General features: G+C 44.3%; 1 protein-coding gene across 1 annotated transcript in view; it reads left to right on the top strand.

The window, feature by feature from the left end:
- Positions 1-17,111, top strand: part of LOC142803027 (aminopeptidase NAALADL1-like) — a 28,662-nt gene extending 11,551 nt beyond the window's left edge. The window contains exons 4-12 of the mRNA XM_075888127.1: positions 301-395; positions 1,442-1,662; positions 7,325-7,415; positions 10,473-10,556; positions 10,624-10,709; positions 14,671-14,873; positions 15,347-15,410; positions 16,851-16,915; positions 17,013-17,111. Of these exons, the coding sequence (XP_075744242.1) occupies positions 301-395; positions 1,442-1,662; positions 7,325-7,415; positions 10,473-10,556; positions 10,624-10,709; positions 14,671-14,873; positions 15,347-15,410; positions 16,851-16,915; positions 17,013-17,111 (1,008 nt within the window). The remainder of the gene's footprint in view (positions 1-300; positions 396-1,441; positions 1,663-7,324; positions 7,416-10,472; positions 10,557-10,623; positions 10,710-14,670; positions 14,874-15,346; positions 15,411-16,850; positions 16,916-17,012) is intronic.
- The last annotated feature ends 448 nt before the right edge of the window (positions 17,112-17,559 follow it).

Raw genomic sequence — 17,559 nt, 5'->3', positions numbered from 1 at the left:
AACAGAGGTTAATAATTATTTCGCTAGAGAGTGCCACTTCGTTTTTCTTTTTTTTTGGGGGGGGATGGAGAGATAGATGCGAGCCTCGTTAAGTTAATTCTATATGCAAACGCACATATGTGGCAATAAAAACGTCCTTGCTGTTTATGCACTGCTTATGCCAGAAAGCCACAGTTAGGAGAACGGTATGCAGTTGTCATTAAGTCTCACACTTAGGACACAAGAATGTGATAGGCGGTCAGGCGTTGTTTGCGTGAGGAATGCGTGGCTGTACGCCGCTGACTAAATAAACCTACACAGGGCTGCCTCGTGTACGTTAATCGAGCGACCCACGAAGACCTGGACGATGTTGAAGCACTCAACGTCAGCGTCACTGGATGCATATGCCTCGCTAGGTAAGGCACTACACGTGCATTTTCGCAAAAAAAGGTATTTTGTTTTCGTGGGGTTGTCAACCCCTGTATCAGCATTACTGCTCGTCACCTTCGTAACGCTACCACAGCTGTCATGACACACGCGCCTGCAAGTACAAGGCTCGTACCTTGAAACTGGTGTGATGATAAATTACTACTCCTTGTATTTCACGCGTCCGCTTCACAACGGCCCTTCAGTATTTCACAGTTGTCATGGACGTTCGATAAGTGACAATTGTTTACAACACTTGGGAGAAATAGAATATAAATAGCGCCATTTCAATAAACTGAAACTGAGACTTTTGCAGACTATTATGAGGGCGAACGAACAAGTAAATTGGATCCTGGCGTCGTCGGGCATTGTTATGCGCAGGGCTGTCAGGTTGATGAATCGGGGGAGTCATACCTTACTCACTAATCGCAGTAAACAATGGAGAAGAAAAAAATGCAAAAAGGTGCTGATGATGATTTATGGCGTTTTGTGGTCCGAAAGCCATTTGATGGCGAAGAAGTGCCAGGACATGATAAGGAACGCAAATGAAAAAGAACAGTGTACAACAAACAATGCAGATAAACGAGAAAAACAGAAGCATGCCACCATTCGTGAAGCACACCAGCTTACTGTTGCGTAGTGGTACGTCGTATCAGTCGCATACGCATGTCAAAACCAAAAATTTATCTCGCACATTGACCGCAAACACTGGCGCTTATATGGGCGAGTGCAGAGTATAGCCTGGTGTGCTCTAGTGATGTGCGTCCAGGTAAACATGAACAAGTTTGCGGCTGGTTTTATCTCCAACAATCCTGCTGCTTTGCTGGCAGAAATTTCATGCTTACATCTGCTCCCGATTACAAGAGAGCCAGCATCTTTTTCTGTCTCTGTACACCTCACTACGAAGGTGCTTCATCTCAGATTGTATGACTCATTTATCGTCTGGTTTTTTCAGTAACACACAGGGAGACCATTTCATCGTAATGGTAGACGTTGGTGCACCTATGATTTGAAGTGAGTTAGTCTTTTTTTTCAGATATGGAGGGACCACGCTGGCCTCTAAAGCGTACACCTGCGCCCGCAAAGGAGCTGTGGGCCTCCTCGTGTTCCCCGATTCTTCTGAACAGTCCAATGGGACAGAGTCCACATCAACCCTTGGGCTGTTTCCATCTGGTTTAGAGATGCCGGGCACCGTGCTTCGGAGGGACACCATGATGCAAGTTGGCGACCCACTCACCCCGGGCGTTCCTGCAATACGTAAGGAACCGAGACATCCTCCCACATTTATTTTACAGACAAAGCTCCTTAGGACCTAGCCTTGCCCTCCGTTGTGGTAGTCAGAGCAAATATAGGGGCTATAGGCACATCTGCAAAGTGTATTTCTGCGAACACTGACCTCAACAGAAAACATCTAGCAGATATGTGCCGCAGAGGTTTGCCAGCTCCACTATTTACCGCTGTTCAAGTAAAAATGAGGTCAGAAAATGCGGGAAATAAAGTAACTAACAAACAATTTACTCAACAAATGTGGGAATGAACAAAGAAGTAAATTGCAAGATGTACTTCTGGCCCGCGCAAATCACGCTAAAAGTGCTTTTAAAGAGCATACGTTAAATTCCAAAGGAGTTTTCTGTGTCTTTATTTAGAATTATGTTACCTGCATGCGCCGATCTGCTACACAACTTTACTGAGACCAGGTTCACTGTGAAACAGCTCATGAAACTTTCAATGAAACTGATTATTGTGAAGGCTTGTGTTTCAGTATGGACTGAGAAAAAAATTTCGCAGATCCCACGTATCTTGGGAATCGACGTTATGCGAAGAATATGAAACGAAGGTAGCCGCGTTGGAATATTTTTTCAGCGACGCCATATAAAATGACGCTATATATATATATATATATATATATATATATATATATATATATATATATATATATATATATATATATATATCAATGCCACATCCACAAGCATATGTTGCACAGTCACATATGTATATACAGCCAGTTGCTCGCACTTGCACAACGATGCCAACAGGAACATGAGTATTAGCGATAAGCTGAAATAAAGCGCTGGTGTTCGCGAGAATGGTAGCCCTGGACACTGCTACATTAATCAACTGCAGTGGATCGCACCTAACTACAATTGAGGGTAACTCGACATGACGGCTGTATAGTAGAAGAATACATGTGATGTTTATAAAATTGGATAGCTAGCACTGCAGCCACTACTGACGTCTCACGAACATACGGGTCTATTTCATTTGATTTCATTTCATTTATTTACTCTCAAGGCACAGGGCATTACAGAGAGGAGTGGGACAACAAATATCAATAAGAAGTAAAACAAAACAGCAGGATTAGAATAAATTATAATGCACTTTCAGAAATGATTGATTTGAACGCATTGGCATTTGTGATAGAACCGATCGATGCGGGAAGGTGGTTCCAGTCAGTACAAGTTCTAGGGATGAAAGAGTTGAAGTGCTGGTTCGTATGGCAAAAGGGAACCCCAACTTTGTATTGATGGCCATTGCGTGCTGATATGTAGGCTGGTTGAAAAAACAGTTAATCACAGAGGGTTCTGTTAGTGTGATAGACCTTATGAAAGAGACAGAGACGTGAATTTTTGCGTCGTATTGAGAGGTTATACAAATTGAGTTGAGCCTTTATTAATGTGACACTTGCAGTTCAAGAGCAATTGGACAATATGAAATGTGCTGAGCGATTCTGAATGGACTCAATGTTGTCTATGAGCATGTGAATATGAGGATCCCAGATAGAGGACGCATATCCGAGTTTCGGCCGCACTAATGATATATACAGGAGAAGCTTTAGGTTAATTGGAACAAGAGAAAAATTTCGACGTAAATAGCCAAGAGTTCGATTAGCGTTGCATGTTATGTAGTCAACGTTTAAAGGGTTACTAGCTATTCTCATTGATTTGCATTTGTTGGTGTTAAGTTTCATTAGCCAATTATTACACCACGAAGAAATATTGTCCAGGTCAGATTGCAGGGTGTCAGTGTCATTAGAGGTCAAAATTTCACGGTAAACAACACAATCGTCAGAAAATAACCTAATGGAAGAGGAAATGTTATAAGGCAAATCATTAATATATATTTAAAAAATAAGAGACCCAAAACAGAGCCTTGAGGCACACCTGAGGTTACGGCAGTAGGAGGAGAGTTACATTCATTAACAGTCACAAATTGCTAGCGGTCGTGTAAGAAGCACACGATCCATTTTAAGATGTCTGGGTCAAGATTTAATTTACTTACCTTTAAAAGTAGTAATTCATGACAAACTGTGTCAAATGCTTTAGAAAAGTCGATAAGTACACAATCAATAAAAGTACCACGATCAATATCGGAGAACAAATCATTAGTAAAGCATAAGAGCTGAGTTTCACACGAGTAACTTTGTCTAAAACCACGTTGAAAGTTAGTAAAAAAAGAATTATTCGCAAGAAAGTTGACTAAGTTGCAGTAAATGACATGCTCTAATAGCTTACATGGCTCACTAGTGAGATGGGTCTATAATTGTGGGGATCATTGGTGTTACCTGACTTGTGAAGAGGAACCATCTTCCCCACTTTCCAGTCGTTGGGCAGGTTACTCGATTCCTAAGACTGTGAAAAAATTCTGCACAGTATTAAGGACGAAAACAATGCGGTGTTTTTAAGAAACTTGGCGTTAATTCCGTCATCTACAGGGGAAAAAGAAGGCTTGATATTTTCAATTAATTTCGTTATACCCTCCCAATCAAGTTGTACTGACTCCATTAGATCGTAGTTGTGAGTAGACAAGTTAGGAACAGTGGTAGGTGCCACGTTTACAAACGATGATGCGAATACACTGTTAGAAGCTAGGCAACAATTTTTTCTTGGAATAAATAATTCGCTCCCTGAAACTAGGTCGATTTGTTTTTTGCTATTTTCACCGATTACGTGCCAAAATCTACGAAGATTAGTTACTAACAAAGAAGGCAACGTTTGTTCAAAATATGACTGCTTGGCAAGTGAGAGTGCGCGTGCGTACTCGTCGGCTACATTACGATAATCATCCCATCTTTTGATGTTGTACTTCAAAACATGCGCTTTATTTATTAAGTAGCCGCGAACCAAGCAGACCGATTGTTATCGGTTATTTTATGGCGCGGTATGAAGCGGTCGGTAAGTTCTTCGATTCTAGCTCTAAAACGTAGCCACTTTTCGTTTACCGAGTGTTCAGAAAAGCTAGAAAAAAATTCGTGTGAAAATGTCTCCAGTTCAGCATTAATTAGCGTCTAGTCAGCTCTCCCGTAATCTCTGATTATTTTTGTAGTTTTACTCATTTTTGACGGCGTGCTTGGTACGAGAAAGTGAATGGCAAAGTGATCGCTGAGACCTGGCACGACTGACAGAAACTGGATGAGATCAGGGTTATTTGCGAACACCAAGTCTAATATGGTAGAACTAGTAGACGTGATACGGATTGGGGAGTTAACCAGCTGGCTTAGCCTAAACTCTAAGCATGTATTAATAAAAGAGATGGATTCGGAATTACAGGAGCCACATAAGGTACAAGGCAAATTCCAATGAATGTTTGGGAAATTAAAATCGCCTAAAAGAATAATATGCGAGGCGGGAACGAAACATGAAGCATGCCAAGGGCATCGTACAAATCTGAAGAAAAACCAGCAGGTACATTCGGAGGTCAATAGCACACACAAACGAGAGCGTCTTTATTGTGTAAGCGAACATTAACGCACACTATATCTAGAGGGCAAACAAGAGCTACGTGCGATGAAACTAGATCGTCTGCAACAGCTATGAGGACACCGCCTCCGGAACGCGATCCACGATCGCATCGATAAAACTTGTATTTTTTTTCGCAATTTAGAATTTCCGAGCTGTCTACTTTTGCAGAAAGCCATGTCTATGTCAATACGACGACTTCTGCAAGACAGGTGTCAATCAGAGATGACAGGGCGTCTCGCTTGCCCATTACACTTCTTACATTACTAAGCAGAAAGGAACAATGGTGTTTGACAGTACCACGTCGTGGATTTGTTTTTTGCTACGAAGACGCTAGGACCGACGAGCTAGGAGGACTTATGTTAGTGTCGTTTTCGTTGCTATTGTCAACTGGAACAACAGACAAGACACTATCAGTGGCTGGGCAGTACAAAAAACTTTTCTGGTTAATAAAATGTTTGTTGTATTTTACTGAATACTTTTGACCGCTGGCTTTACAGAAATCAGTTAGTTTTTTTCCTGGCTGTTAGTGTGGCTTTACAGAAATCTTCGTTAATGTTAATGTTCGTACCACGCAACTTTGCTTTTTCAGAAAAGATGTTATCTCTAACTTTGAATGACGCAAACCGTACAACAACAGGGCGGCACTTGTTTGGTACAAACACTCCTAGTCTGTGGGCTCGAGATATCGTGTCATCTGAAAGCTGCATCTCGAAAGAACTTGAATGAATTGCCCTAACCTTTTCTTCTGTGTCTGACCATGTTTCGGCAGCAGCATCAGTAATTCTGTGAAAGATCAAGTTGTCTCGTCGCGATCGGTCTTTGTAGTCGTCAAGTCGTGCGCAAAGAGCAGCATTCTCACTACGAACCGCTGACGCAATCCAAACTGAACAATCTAAACGCGATCCCTCTGATATTTTTTTTAAAAGCGTTTACCTTTTCTTCAAGGTTTGCTAAACGTGTTGTAAGGTCGGACACTTTCTTATCAAGAACTTTTTGGTTATTTTTGACTACTTCAATGGATGCTAGAAGAGTGTCGTGCCGCTCATCGAGGTGCTCCGTTAGGCGACCTATAGCTAATAGGCCTGCATTATCCTGTACTTTGGGGTCTGGCTTTGAGGGACCAGGATTCAGTTCAACGTCACCTCCTAAAAAGCAATTTCACAACATGAACACATTCACCAGCAGTAACGATTAAAACGTGTGGGCATGGGAATAGCACCAAACATACGTCATTGCATCTTCTACAGTGAATAGAATAACAAACAACATGAGTGGACAGACAGAAGTGGTTTTTAGCGACCATTGTCGCTGCTGCCATCCCATGCCCACTGAACGGGTGATGCTTCGAGGATGAGCTTATGTAGTCCACCGTTGTCGCTGTCGATGTCGTTCCGGCCTTCCTCAAACGCTCCGGTGTCCCATCACACAGTGGGTGAGGGGGTCCCAGGAAATCTGCGCCGATATCGCTGCAAGCCTCCAGAAGAGGGCACGTGCCAGACTTGGGTACATGCGCGGCACAATCCACGCAGACAGGGATGCACGTTCCGATGACGAGGGCCAACTGGGTGAAAAGACAGAAGTGGTTTTTAGCGACCATTGTCGCTGCTGCCATCCCATGCCCACTATACCAAGAAGTAGATCCCATGCCAAAAAGTAGTTCCGAGACTTCGCGAGGCTCTGTGTTAGAATACTTCCTAGCCACCCAGAATGCTGAAGTTCGATTCCTGCTAGGGCCCTGTCATTTCTTCTTTGCATTCGTAGGGTCAACTCTGCCGATGTCAGCTTTTTCTTAAAGCTCACGTGTTTAAATTACCCATGTGTGTTGTCGCCGTTCCTGGGTATATGCCAAGTGTCAATCAGCTGTGGCACATACTCGCATACTAGTGGCACCTACCCGCCCAAGGGTTTGTGCCACTGTCTCGTGAAAAGTGTTCGCCGACGTACATGACATGCTTGTGACATTATTTATGTGTTGACAAGCGCGCCATATTCGTCGAACCATCTTACCTTCCCATACAATTTTGGTTCACGACAAGTGGGGGTGAGCACGAGAGCACCTAGACGTAAGCGTATAGACACAGACAGAAAGACAGACGTCAAACGTTCTTGTTGTAAACGAAGAATTGATAGACATTTAAAAAGAGCACAATAGAAAATGCCCATCTCCCGTGCCTCAGCATCCGCAGAGAGAATGGATCCTGCATTCGCCGGGCTACCACCGATACCCAGTCAACCGATCAGCTACCGAGATTCCCAAGTGCTTCTGAGGTACGTACTCGTAGTGTTGCGCCATTCCTACTCCACGTGCTCAAGCTTAGCAGTAAAACAAATGCAATCACATGACAAAGATGCACGCACAAAACTTGCCCCGTCGCTTTCCAGTCTCTTGCAGGAAAGAAAAAAACAAATGTCGTAACTGTCGAGTAGCACGAAATTGGTCATACTATTTTAGAAGACGGATGATTGCTCGTGAGCGATATAAGAAGCGTTAAACAAAACGTGTGTCAGGAACAGAAAGAGTGTCAACGAGCATAAATTCGTGGTTTTAAACACATTTGAGCCCACGTATTGCACATCCACGTGATGTTCGTAGTGCTGCATGGTGCTGAAGTATATTATGGTCTCATAACTTTTGGACTACCATGCCTTTGAGTCAAATGACCAATATCATATTTTAGGCCGGTTAGCGGCCCATGTGAAGTGCACGGAGGTAGATGCGCATTAGCACAGTGAAGCAATATATCCAAGCTAGCATGAGCGGTCATGCACTGCATGCTTTCATGATATCACTGCATCAGGTTCACTTTCAGAAGATATCGCAAAGTGTGCGTAACAAAAAGAATCCCAAAATGGCTCATCTATCTCCGGATTGCATTATGCAAGCCGCACGCGCCTGTGTGCGTAACAAAAAGAATCCCGAGATGGCTCATCTATCTCCGGATTGCATTATGCAAGCCGCACGCGCCTTCGCATGCTCCTTCGGAATTCTGCACTTGCTTTTCTGTTTATGTTCGCCTCCTCTTCCTCCCCTATGATTTCCAAGCTGAAGTACTAAGTTGCGCCCCGCCGCGGTGGTTCAGGGGTTGAGGTACTCGGCTGCTGACCCGCAGGTTGCGAGATCAAATCCCGGCTGCTGTGGCTGTATTTTCGACGGAGGCAAAAATGCTGTAGACCCGTGTGCTCAGATTTAGGTGCACGTTAAAGAACCCCACGTAGTCTAAATTTGCCGAACCCTCAACTACGGCACCTCTCATAATCATATGGTGGTTTTATATTAATATAAATGGTTTCTTTTCCGCCAATACACAGTTGTGGAGAGGGTGAGAATAATAGCGACTATCCTTCTGACTAATATCAAGCCCAATAGATCAATCAAATTAGTGAAGTATCAAGTTGCGTCCGACCCTCCAACTCGCAGAACGCTCCTTCGCCTCCGAACTTTCCTCTCTTTATTCCTACCAACATGTACCTACTACAACGCTTATTCTACTCAGTTAATTCCTGTTAACAAAAGCCTAGTGTTTTATCGGCCACTAAAATACGACATAATAAAACAGCCTGTACAAGAAACACCCGAACACCAACATGAACATTTTTGAAGCAAAACAAGCTCGTGTGCCATTATCATTCAGTTATTTTTCATGAGAAATATTGAGGCATTCGTGCATACCAGTTTTTTGTAACTTATACTCCTGTCACATGACAAATCTAATGTCACTTATAATGAATGGCGTTAGGCAGACATAATGTCATTGTACCTGTGTGCTGTCACCCGAGGAAAACGAACATCATTTTGAAATGATGACCATGACTTTAGCCTTCCTGAGCCATGGCTTTGGGAGGAAAATAAAAATGTTAATAAAACTTGCAAGTAACACGCATGTATTTACAAAAATAATTGTTACGGGCTAAAAACGTGTTCCTACATTACAACCACAGCCGTTTTGCACAACTTGCCACAGCCACACGACACACTCGAAAACCAACATGCTCGACAATATGACCAGGTGAAAGTGAACTGAAGCGAAGCAGGCGCCTGACTTCCTGTATGCAGAAACAAGATGGCGGAAGCGATTTCATGTAGGCACCACCTTGGTCTCTACAACTTGTGCAATTGGACGATCAGCATCCCTGATACAGGCAACAACGATAACAGAGTGCAAATAAAACATGGCAGGCTTCCAGTCGCTGTCTGAGTAGCTTTTTTTAGAAGCTTTCGTGCATGCTATTATGTCACCAAACCAGTAAAGCACTACAGCACTATTTCTAGAGTTCAGTACGACTGTGCTTCTGTTAAGACCAACAAGCCGCAAATATAACATTGATTTAGTGAGGAATAAAGTAATTGCAGACTATGAAAGTTACGTAGACATGAGTTTAACAGCCATCTCCCTAAAAGTTTCTGGCATCGAGACCACTCATTCGACGAGAATTGTCGTTTTCATCAAATGGCATTAGCTTCCCCGTGTGACAGCAACCAAATGACATTATAAATGAATGAAATTCGCTGATATTATATTTACCGTGTAATGAGATGTTAGTAGGGAAGAGCATTTGGATACATCAATTTTAGATGCTCAATCTCGTCGTCACAAGTACCATATTTGCTCAAAGCAGTGAGAGCCTCGAAGAATATTTCCACAGTAATTTCGACGAATAAAGAGTCAATGATTAGGCACTACTTCAGTACCGAGAGAACTATAAAAACCTCGCATCCAAAAGCATTTCAGTTTCCACTTTTTAAGAGCACCTTATTCAGTGGGTAAAAACGCACTAAATGGGTGCAGATGGCAACAGAGCAGTCCTTTCCTTTAGGGCACAAACCACAGCGTTAAAAAACAGAAAAAAAAATAAAACGTGTATAACTTTTCTCTTGAAGAATTGTAGGCTGACATAAGGTACCGCCTTGGAAATACTTCCTACTTAGAATCAATTTTTCGCTAAACTGATTGTAATAGTCTTATCGCAGCGTTCACCGATAGGTGGCCTTAAAGTATTGGAAATCAGGTCAAGCGGCTCAAACATACCGACCATAACTTGTAGATTGGACTATGCAGTAATATTTAACAGGTTGGGTTTGCCAACTGTAAGTCAGAATGAGGCGACAGCCTCATTCTGATGACTGCACTAAGAGGGATTTTAAAAGAATGCTCAGCTTTCCTTATGTAACGTAAAAAATTCTGCCTGTTTGGCTGTTCATGGTCGTAAAAAAGCAGCGTGAAAAGAACTGTCGCAGAGACAGAAAAAAAAACGAGCACTCGTTTATTTCTGAGTGCTTTTCTACTACGGTGGGTACTTATCCTGCCTCTACTCTCTGCCGTCTAGGTTGCTCGAAGGTCCGGACGCTCCAGAACATTTTGGCCTGACGGGCAATGTCACTTACAGGCTGGGAGAAGCAGCTTCAGACAGGTGCGCACATTTCGAAGCTTCGATTTTACCCACTGTGACTGTGGCGCCGTTTTCCTGTTGTGTGTAGGCTGGTCCGACTGCGGGTGAACAATGTGTTCACGCTCGCACAGATAAACAATGTCATCGCTACGCTGCGTGGTTCAGCAGAGCCAGGTAAGAGGGATCGGTTTATCGAGCATGCATAAGTGTTGCAAGGTGAGAGTTGTAGAACTGCTAAGAAGGCCTTATCGACTGTTGTTATTCTGCAAGACAAAGAGAGAAAAAAATCGTTTTGTTCTCTTCGTATATCTGTGTTGTTCTCTTTTCCGTGCTTTCTTCAAATATGAGATTTCATCAACCAGCTCGCCCAACTCCCTGTTAGACTTCGAAACCACATGCGAGCCCTATCCGCCTTGAGGAGCTTGTGCTCAGAAAATCGTGACGTCAGCAAGGTTTTTGCAATTAAAACGTTACTGACAAAGAATGGACCATATGCGAAATTGCTTTGTGCTCTGGCAACACTGTGCATTTTTACCCCACCGCCATTTTAATGTGGGCGAGCGGTCGACGGCAACGCGTTCGCTAGTACGGCCGTACGACTCCTGAACACTTGTTTCACTGCGCTGTGCTACTGCGATGGCCACAGCAAGACGTTTCCCAGTGCCCAAACATGCGATGTAAACAAACTGTTTGGGAATATTGCTACATCTTGCCACTTGTATGTCATTGCATCTTTCGGAAAGCGGTGGAAGGATACCTACAAGATATAAGCAAACAAACATTCAGTGCGACGTCATGAGCTAGGTTTCTCTTAGCTGTTTAAACGATTGTTGTTTACAAACACAGGCACTATCACAAATTCATCTCACAGGGAATAGAGGTCACACTTATATGTGCATTGCAGGACTAATGATGCACTTGTAATGTGACCCCCTCTCCTCAGTTTTTTTCTGTGCACAATCCCGTTTCCTAGCAGCCTTTCCTAGTTATGGCCCTTCACAGCAAGCCTTAAGAGGCATTAGTCATTTGTGGACACTCGGGGGAATTTAAATAAGTTAATTTTTATATCTAAGTAGCTTCGAAGGTTTCTAGGAGCTGCGACTGTAAGGCAGCCAAAATGCTGAATCCCATAAAACTAAGTTATGGCTGTCTCCACAGCTCTATGTTTTATATGCAACATGAAACATTTTTCAAGTGAGGTGAGTTGCAACTAAAAAAAACCAGCTGCAACGCAACTGAGCCAAACAGACTAAAATGCAGAGAATAAATCCCGTCTTACGAATAAATAGGACTGCCGCGCACTGAACTCATGCAGAACGTCATTCAGTCAAGCCCTGGCGATACTAATGGTGTTAGTTTTCGAAACCTACGGCGGTGCGCCCCGCTATCTTTTCGATTTTATTTCGTTGGTAAAGGAAAATTAGTGAGGGAGGCCCCAATGGAAAAGTTGCGTCTGCGCATGTTGGGGGAATTGAAGTTAAGTGCCTGAGCAGATACTTTTCTGTTCCAAAGTGGGCATAGCCCTTATCTTCCGAATGACTGTTTTATTGCTGCGCGGTGACTGTACTTGCGGACACAACGGAGCTTGAACGCGGACAAGCAACTGAGCTGCCTTTCTAGGATGCGTGTACGGCATGTTACTCGGAGTAGCGGAAGCTCTGCTCGTCTCTGTGCGCAATCACCTTCAAAAATAACATTTCTACGTCGTCTACCTACATGGTGTAATATCGTCACAAAAAAGCCCGTCCTAACAGTTCGGTTATGTCACACTTGTTACCCCACCAGCAGTGGCGGACTCTCTATTTGACTGCAGGGAACCACCGGCGCTCTTCGATTTACTATCTCAGACTCACCGCGGATAGTCGGCGGGTAGTCCGAGGCTTCCCCGAAGTCATAAAAAAATTTGAATGCCGCACAGCTTTTCAGCGAGTTCGCAACGGTAAATCGAAGAGCAGAACTGTCGTGTAGAGTCCCGACGTAGTGAAAACACCTAGTCGCAAAGCTGACAAACCTATAAAAACACGGCCTGTCTACGTAACACAGAAAAATGGTTAGTCCTGCATTGCTCTCGTGCAGCCCGCGCATTGCGGAGATACATTCATCCTAGACTGTGCCCATAAATTCTTGTGCACGCCATACCCTGTTTTGCGTTTAAATGATCGCTGCAAAATCGTAATTCATGCCGCATACCTAGCTCCCATCGCTGTCTGTGACTCCGCGCTGCTTGCACAGCGGCACACAGCAGTGTACTGACATTTCGCCAGCAAAAAAAATCTCACTGCGACAGTCGAAGCGTTAAAACGCGTACGTTCGCATGTGGGTCGCCCGCGCGTAGTGGTCAAGCCTCGCCAGCATCAAAATGGCGGATATGGTACCTGCTGCGTTCACTAGATGGCGCTAGTAATTTCGCATATTGCCTATTGGTAATTATCATTAGTTCGGCAAGAATAGCTTAATGTATCAGCATAAAGGAGTGCAACTATCTTGCCTAAAGGGGCTTTGACGCGGTCACACGAAATCTGTTGTCAGCCAAAACTAGAAGAAGACGGTCTACAATGCCTATATAGACGTGAAGGGTGAGTCGTAAAAGAATATTTCAATGCAAAACAAGCCCTTGGAGTCATCGGGTGTGCGCTCACTGCTGGCGACCTTCATTTTGCTATGACGCACATTTGACGTCGACCCTTTTTGCAGGCGTCGTCTTCTACTACAGTGTACTACACTATATTTTCTGCCGAAGTATCCACCACTGCAACTTGTTCAATCTCAGTGCCCTGGTGAAAAGCTAAAATGTCTTGATATCACGCGTGATTGGTCTTGTTTCAGAATCATTTGCCATAATGCAGACGCTCACTCATCAAGAAGCTTGTTACGTTACGGCTCGCGAGCACGGCAGTGTTGCCCGACGCTTTGCCGCGGTGGTCTAGTGGCTAAAGTACTCGGCTGCTTACCCGCAGGTCGCGGGATCGAATCCCGGCTCCTGCAGGTGCATTTTTGATTGAGGCGACAATGCTGTAGGCTCGTGTCCCCAGATTTGGGTGCACGTTAAAGAACCCCAGGTGGTCGAAATTTCTAAAAACCTCTTCAACCGCGTCTCTCACAGTCATATGGTGCTTTTGGGACACACACATCAATCAAATCATTCAGTTTTACTCGACAGTGTCACGGCAGCCTAAGTATTTACAAAAGAATCACAGCATATACACACTGAATGATGGTGCGAGGGGCGAAGCTTCCGTTAGTTCGTCCGCACATGCATCCATCCGTCGGTGTGTCTGTCTGTTCGCGCGTGCATACTTGCGGCTGTCCATCCATCTGTCTGTCTGTTTGTCCATCTGGGCGTCCTTCAGTCAGTTTGTCCGTCTGCTAGTCCGTGCGTCTGGATGTCTGTCTGCGTGTGTGTGTGTGTGTGTATCCGTCTGTCTGCCCGTCCTTCCGTCTTTCCACCTGTCTGTCTGTACGTCTTTTCGTCCGTCTATTTTGTGAACACTCCCAGTACCATCATCTCGCATCTTTTCATCATATACAAGTACCGCCACCCAGCAGGCATTCCAAAAACCAAAGAAGAGGTGGCTACCTATTACAGCTACTACTACTACTACTACTACTACTACTACTACTACTACTACTACTACTACTACTACTACTACTACTACTACTACTACTACTACTACTACTACTACTACATACAATGCAGACGCATGATCCACGACATAAAGAGCTTCGCCCCTAAAAACTCAATTATAAATTAGGCACTCGACCAAATGCACTAAAACTTTGCCAGCCTATTTGTGAATGTGCAAGGATTAAGCAACCAAGAAAGATTATGGTCTCAAGTTTGTTTTCACAGCCCCTTTAGATTGAAGCAATGACAGCGTCTTAACTGTACCGCATGTTTGGCTGGTAAGCTTCTTATCGATTAGGCTGAGCTGAAAAGCGTGCAGGCTGCATGGCGAGCGTATCTGCCCTTTGTTCATTTGGTGCCACACAACCCTATTATGCTAAGAGCGGTGCCATAAATGAACCATATTATGCGACTTAACTAGCCGCTCAAGGCGCAGTTTGTTGTGCAGGCTCCAAAGCATGAGCGATATCTACTATATTTTTCTAATTACAATACATTTTTGTCGGACAGATCGGTACGTGGTGGTGGGCGCCCAGCGGGACTCTTTTGGCTTTGGCGCGCTGCACTCGGCCCCCAACACGGCGTCACTGCTGGCCATAGGCCAAGCTCTGGGAAGCCTCAAGAAACGGGGTGTCAGGCCTCGGCGTAGTGTGCTCTTGTGCAGCTGGGCTGCCGGTGAGTACGGTCAAGTGGGCTCTACCGAATGGGTTGAGGTAAGTCTGCACAGGCCACTGCACATCATGAAGAGCATCTTATTTAACTACTGTAAAATGCCGAGAAAGCGCCTCCTACCCTCTTTTTATCGGAAAATTCGAAACAAGGGCCACATAAGCACCAATTAAGCCCCAATGACCGGTCAGGGACCACGCAAGTGCTCCCCCCCTCTCAAATAAGGCCGAATTATCCTTCACTGTAAGGGGGAGAGAGATGGTTACTATGGTTACTAGGCATGATACGGTAGATAAATGATTTGTTTCTGCACAATCTGTGCAAACAGTATGCAAATGATGTAAGAGCTACATTCTCATAAGGGGATGTCTCACAGTCATTTGTTTAAAAACTTGACAATAAGTTTAGATTCCTTTACTCGGTCAGATTGCAAGACAAGTTGCAAAAACTCACCGTTTTTCTGTCTCATTCTCTTTGCACTGTTTACACTTCGTTCTTTGTTCCTTTGCTCCTATAGCAACACCTCTTCGAGCTGCATCCACGTGCCGTCGCCTATGTAGACATCAGCGAGTGCACATCAGGTAAGTATTTGTAATGAACGCTATGCTACATTGTAACTATCACTAAGTATTCTTTCTCTGACTGTCACCCGCTAGGTTAACTACGAGGCGCTCATAAAAAATTGAAATTGTCGAAGATTTACCGAGATATATTTGCAGTTAAGCCACTATGAAGCGCAGTTCACTCTACTTAACAGTGGTTTCTATGCGGTGAAACGACTGTTAAGATGATGATTGCACCTGACAATGGTTTAATTTCGTATAAATTATGTAACTTACTAAGAAGTTTGCAACATAAACTTCGGAAACATTTGGTCAATCACTGGAAGCATTCCGGCAAATCTCTGGGAGAATTGCGGTTCAGCAACAGTGTCCCCTGATATTGTGAGCAGTCATGCTGAAGCTTGGGTCACTCAACTCTGGAAGATGCAGAAATAGAACATAGCTTGAAGTGTATCTAATGATTAGCACGAATGGCTGAGTCAACTACAATAACACACCGTGGCGTAGCAACTCAATGACGACCACCGATGCTCGCAAGCCCGATGACGCACTCGCATTCTTTTCAAAGCATGCTGTTATTTTATTTTTTTGCAGCGGCGGAGGGGTTATCTCTACGCTGCGAAAAATCAGTTCGCTTTAGAAGCGCAACAAATCACGATCAACAGGTTGCCGCTCGAGCGCATCCGGTACGTCAGACCAATCATGCACAAGTGGGATAGTTTGCACTCATCTTCGAAGCAGACACCGCAGATACCGACACGTTGGTTTTCTTCGGGGTTTTCTGTTGACTTTACATAGGCATGTAGGATATCCGTAAAATACTTTGATCTTCGTACCAATAGCCCAATAAGATTTCACGGCAATCGAAAGGCGTCGATAGCAATATGTGGCGTTTTATGGTGCAAGGGCCATTTGATGACTGACGAGCACCAGATCATTGGTCAAGAGATGTTAACAATGCTTATGGTAGGTGGCTGTATTAGGGTTAAAGGCGTCAAGATCTACCTTGCTACTTTCAGGCATCGCCTACGCACCACAATTGAAACCCTGCTTGTCCAACGCCGCAGTGAGTACGTGTGCACTACTTAGTCTAAATATCGCTCCACTTGCCGGAGGTGAGAAGTGTCGATGGCGCTGAAAGGGGGAATCAGGACGTGCCAAGATATTCCTATCCAGAAATCTTGGCTACATCCACCTTGCTTACAAATTCATTAGCTTTCACTCATTCGTGGCCTGATCAAGATACTTCGAAGAATACGAGAGACATTTTTTAAAAGCATTATATCGGTAGCTGTCCTTAGGGACGTTTTTCTTCTTTTTCTACTAACCTAATAGATGTACTAAAACTCACTTGATAGGCATGATTGCTTCTACATCGAAGTTTATTTTATGGCTTTAGCAAAAAGCCAGACTTGAAAGAAAGGAATGAGATTGAATCGGACAGCCGGCTTTTTGCAGGTGGTCGTCTTGTGCCAAAGGCGTGCCCGTCAGTGGAGAATCTTGCGGTGGAAGCGGCCTCACGGGTGAGCAAATGCTCGCATGAGGGTTTAGCAGGTCTAGTACATTATGCTGGATGCCTTGTTGTCATATTTGCAAGGAATATTGGTGCATGCTTTCCAGGTGCGAGACCCTGCGAACGCCAACAGGACTCTCTACGAGGTCTGGCAAGAACAGGCCAAGGTTGCAAACAAAACTAATTTACTTGTGCGGTTAGTATGATCTCGTGCGACGTTACGTAAGAACGGAGTCCTGTATTGAGAGCTACTGCAGGGAGGATTGTGAAATTAAGTGAGCAGCCATTTAGAATCGCTGGGGTTTCATGTGCCACAACTATGTTGCATGACGCCGACAGTTTAGCTAGGAACTTCGGAGTCATTTCGACCACCTCGGGCTCTTTAACATGCCCCTAAATCCAACGATGATGATGATATGGGGAACTTTGCAGCAACCACTAAGGCCAGCCAGCCCCTAAACCTAAAATCTTGTATTTTCTCGCATGTCGTTTAATGCCGTCGCCTCGGCTGGGAATCGAAGCCGCGCATTCTGATTTACTTGCAGTATGACTTCTGGAATGCTAAACCATGAAAACCTCACCCACCCCAGTGATGTATAGCTATAGTTGTTAAGGTGCTGGACTGCTGGCTGGAATGTTGCGCTATCCAATGCG

The sequence above is a fragment of the Rhipicephalus microplus genome, chromosome 3 (genome assembly GCF_043290135.1).
Source record: "Rhipicephalus microplus isolate Deutch F79 chromosome 3, USDA_Rmic, whole genome shotgun sequence".
Classification (NCBI taxonomy): Eukaryota; Metazoa; Arthropoda; class Arachnida; order Ixodida; family Ixodidae; genus Rhipicephalus; species Rhipicephalus microplus.
Note: the sequence above shows the minus strand (reverse complement) of the source record. Positions and strands in the feature narration are given on the sequence as shown.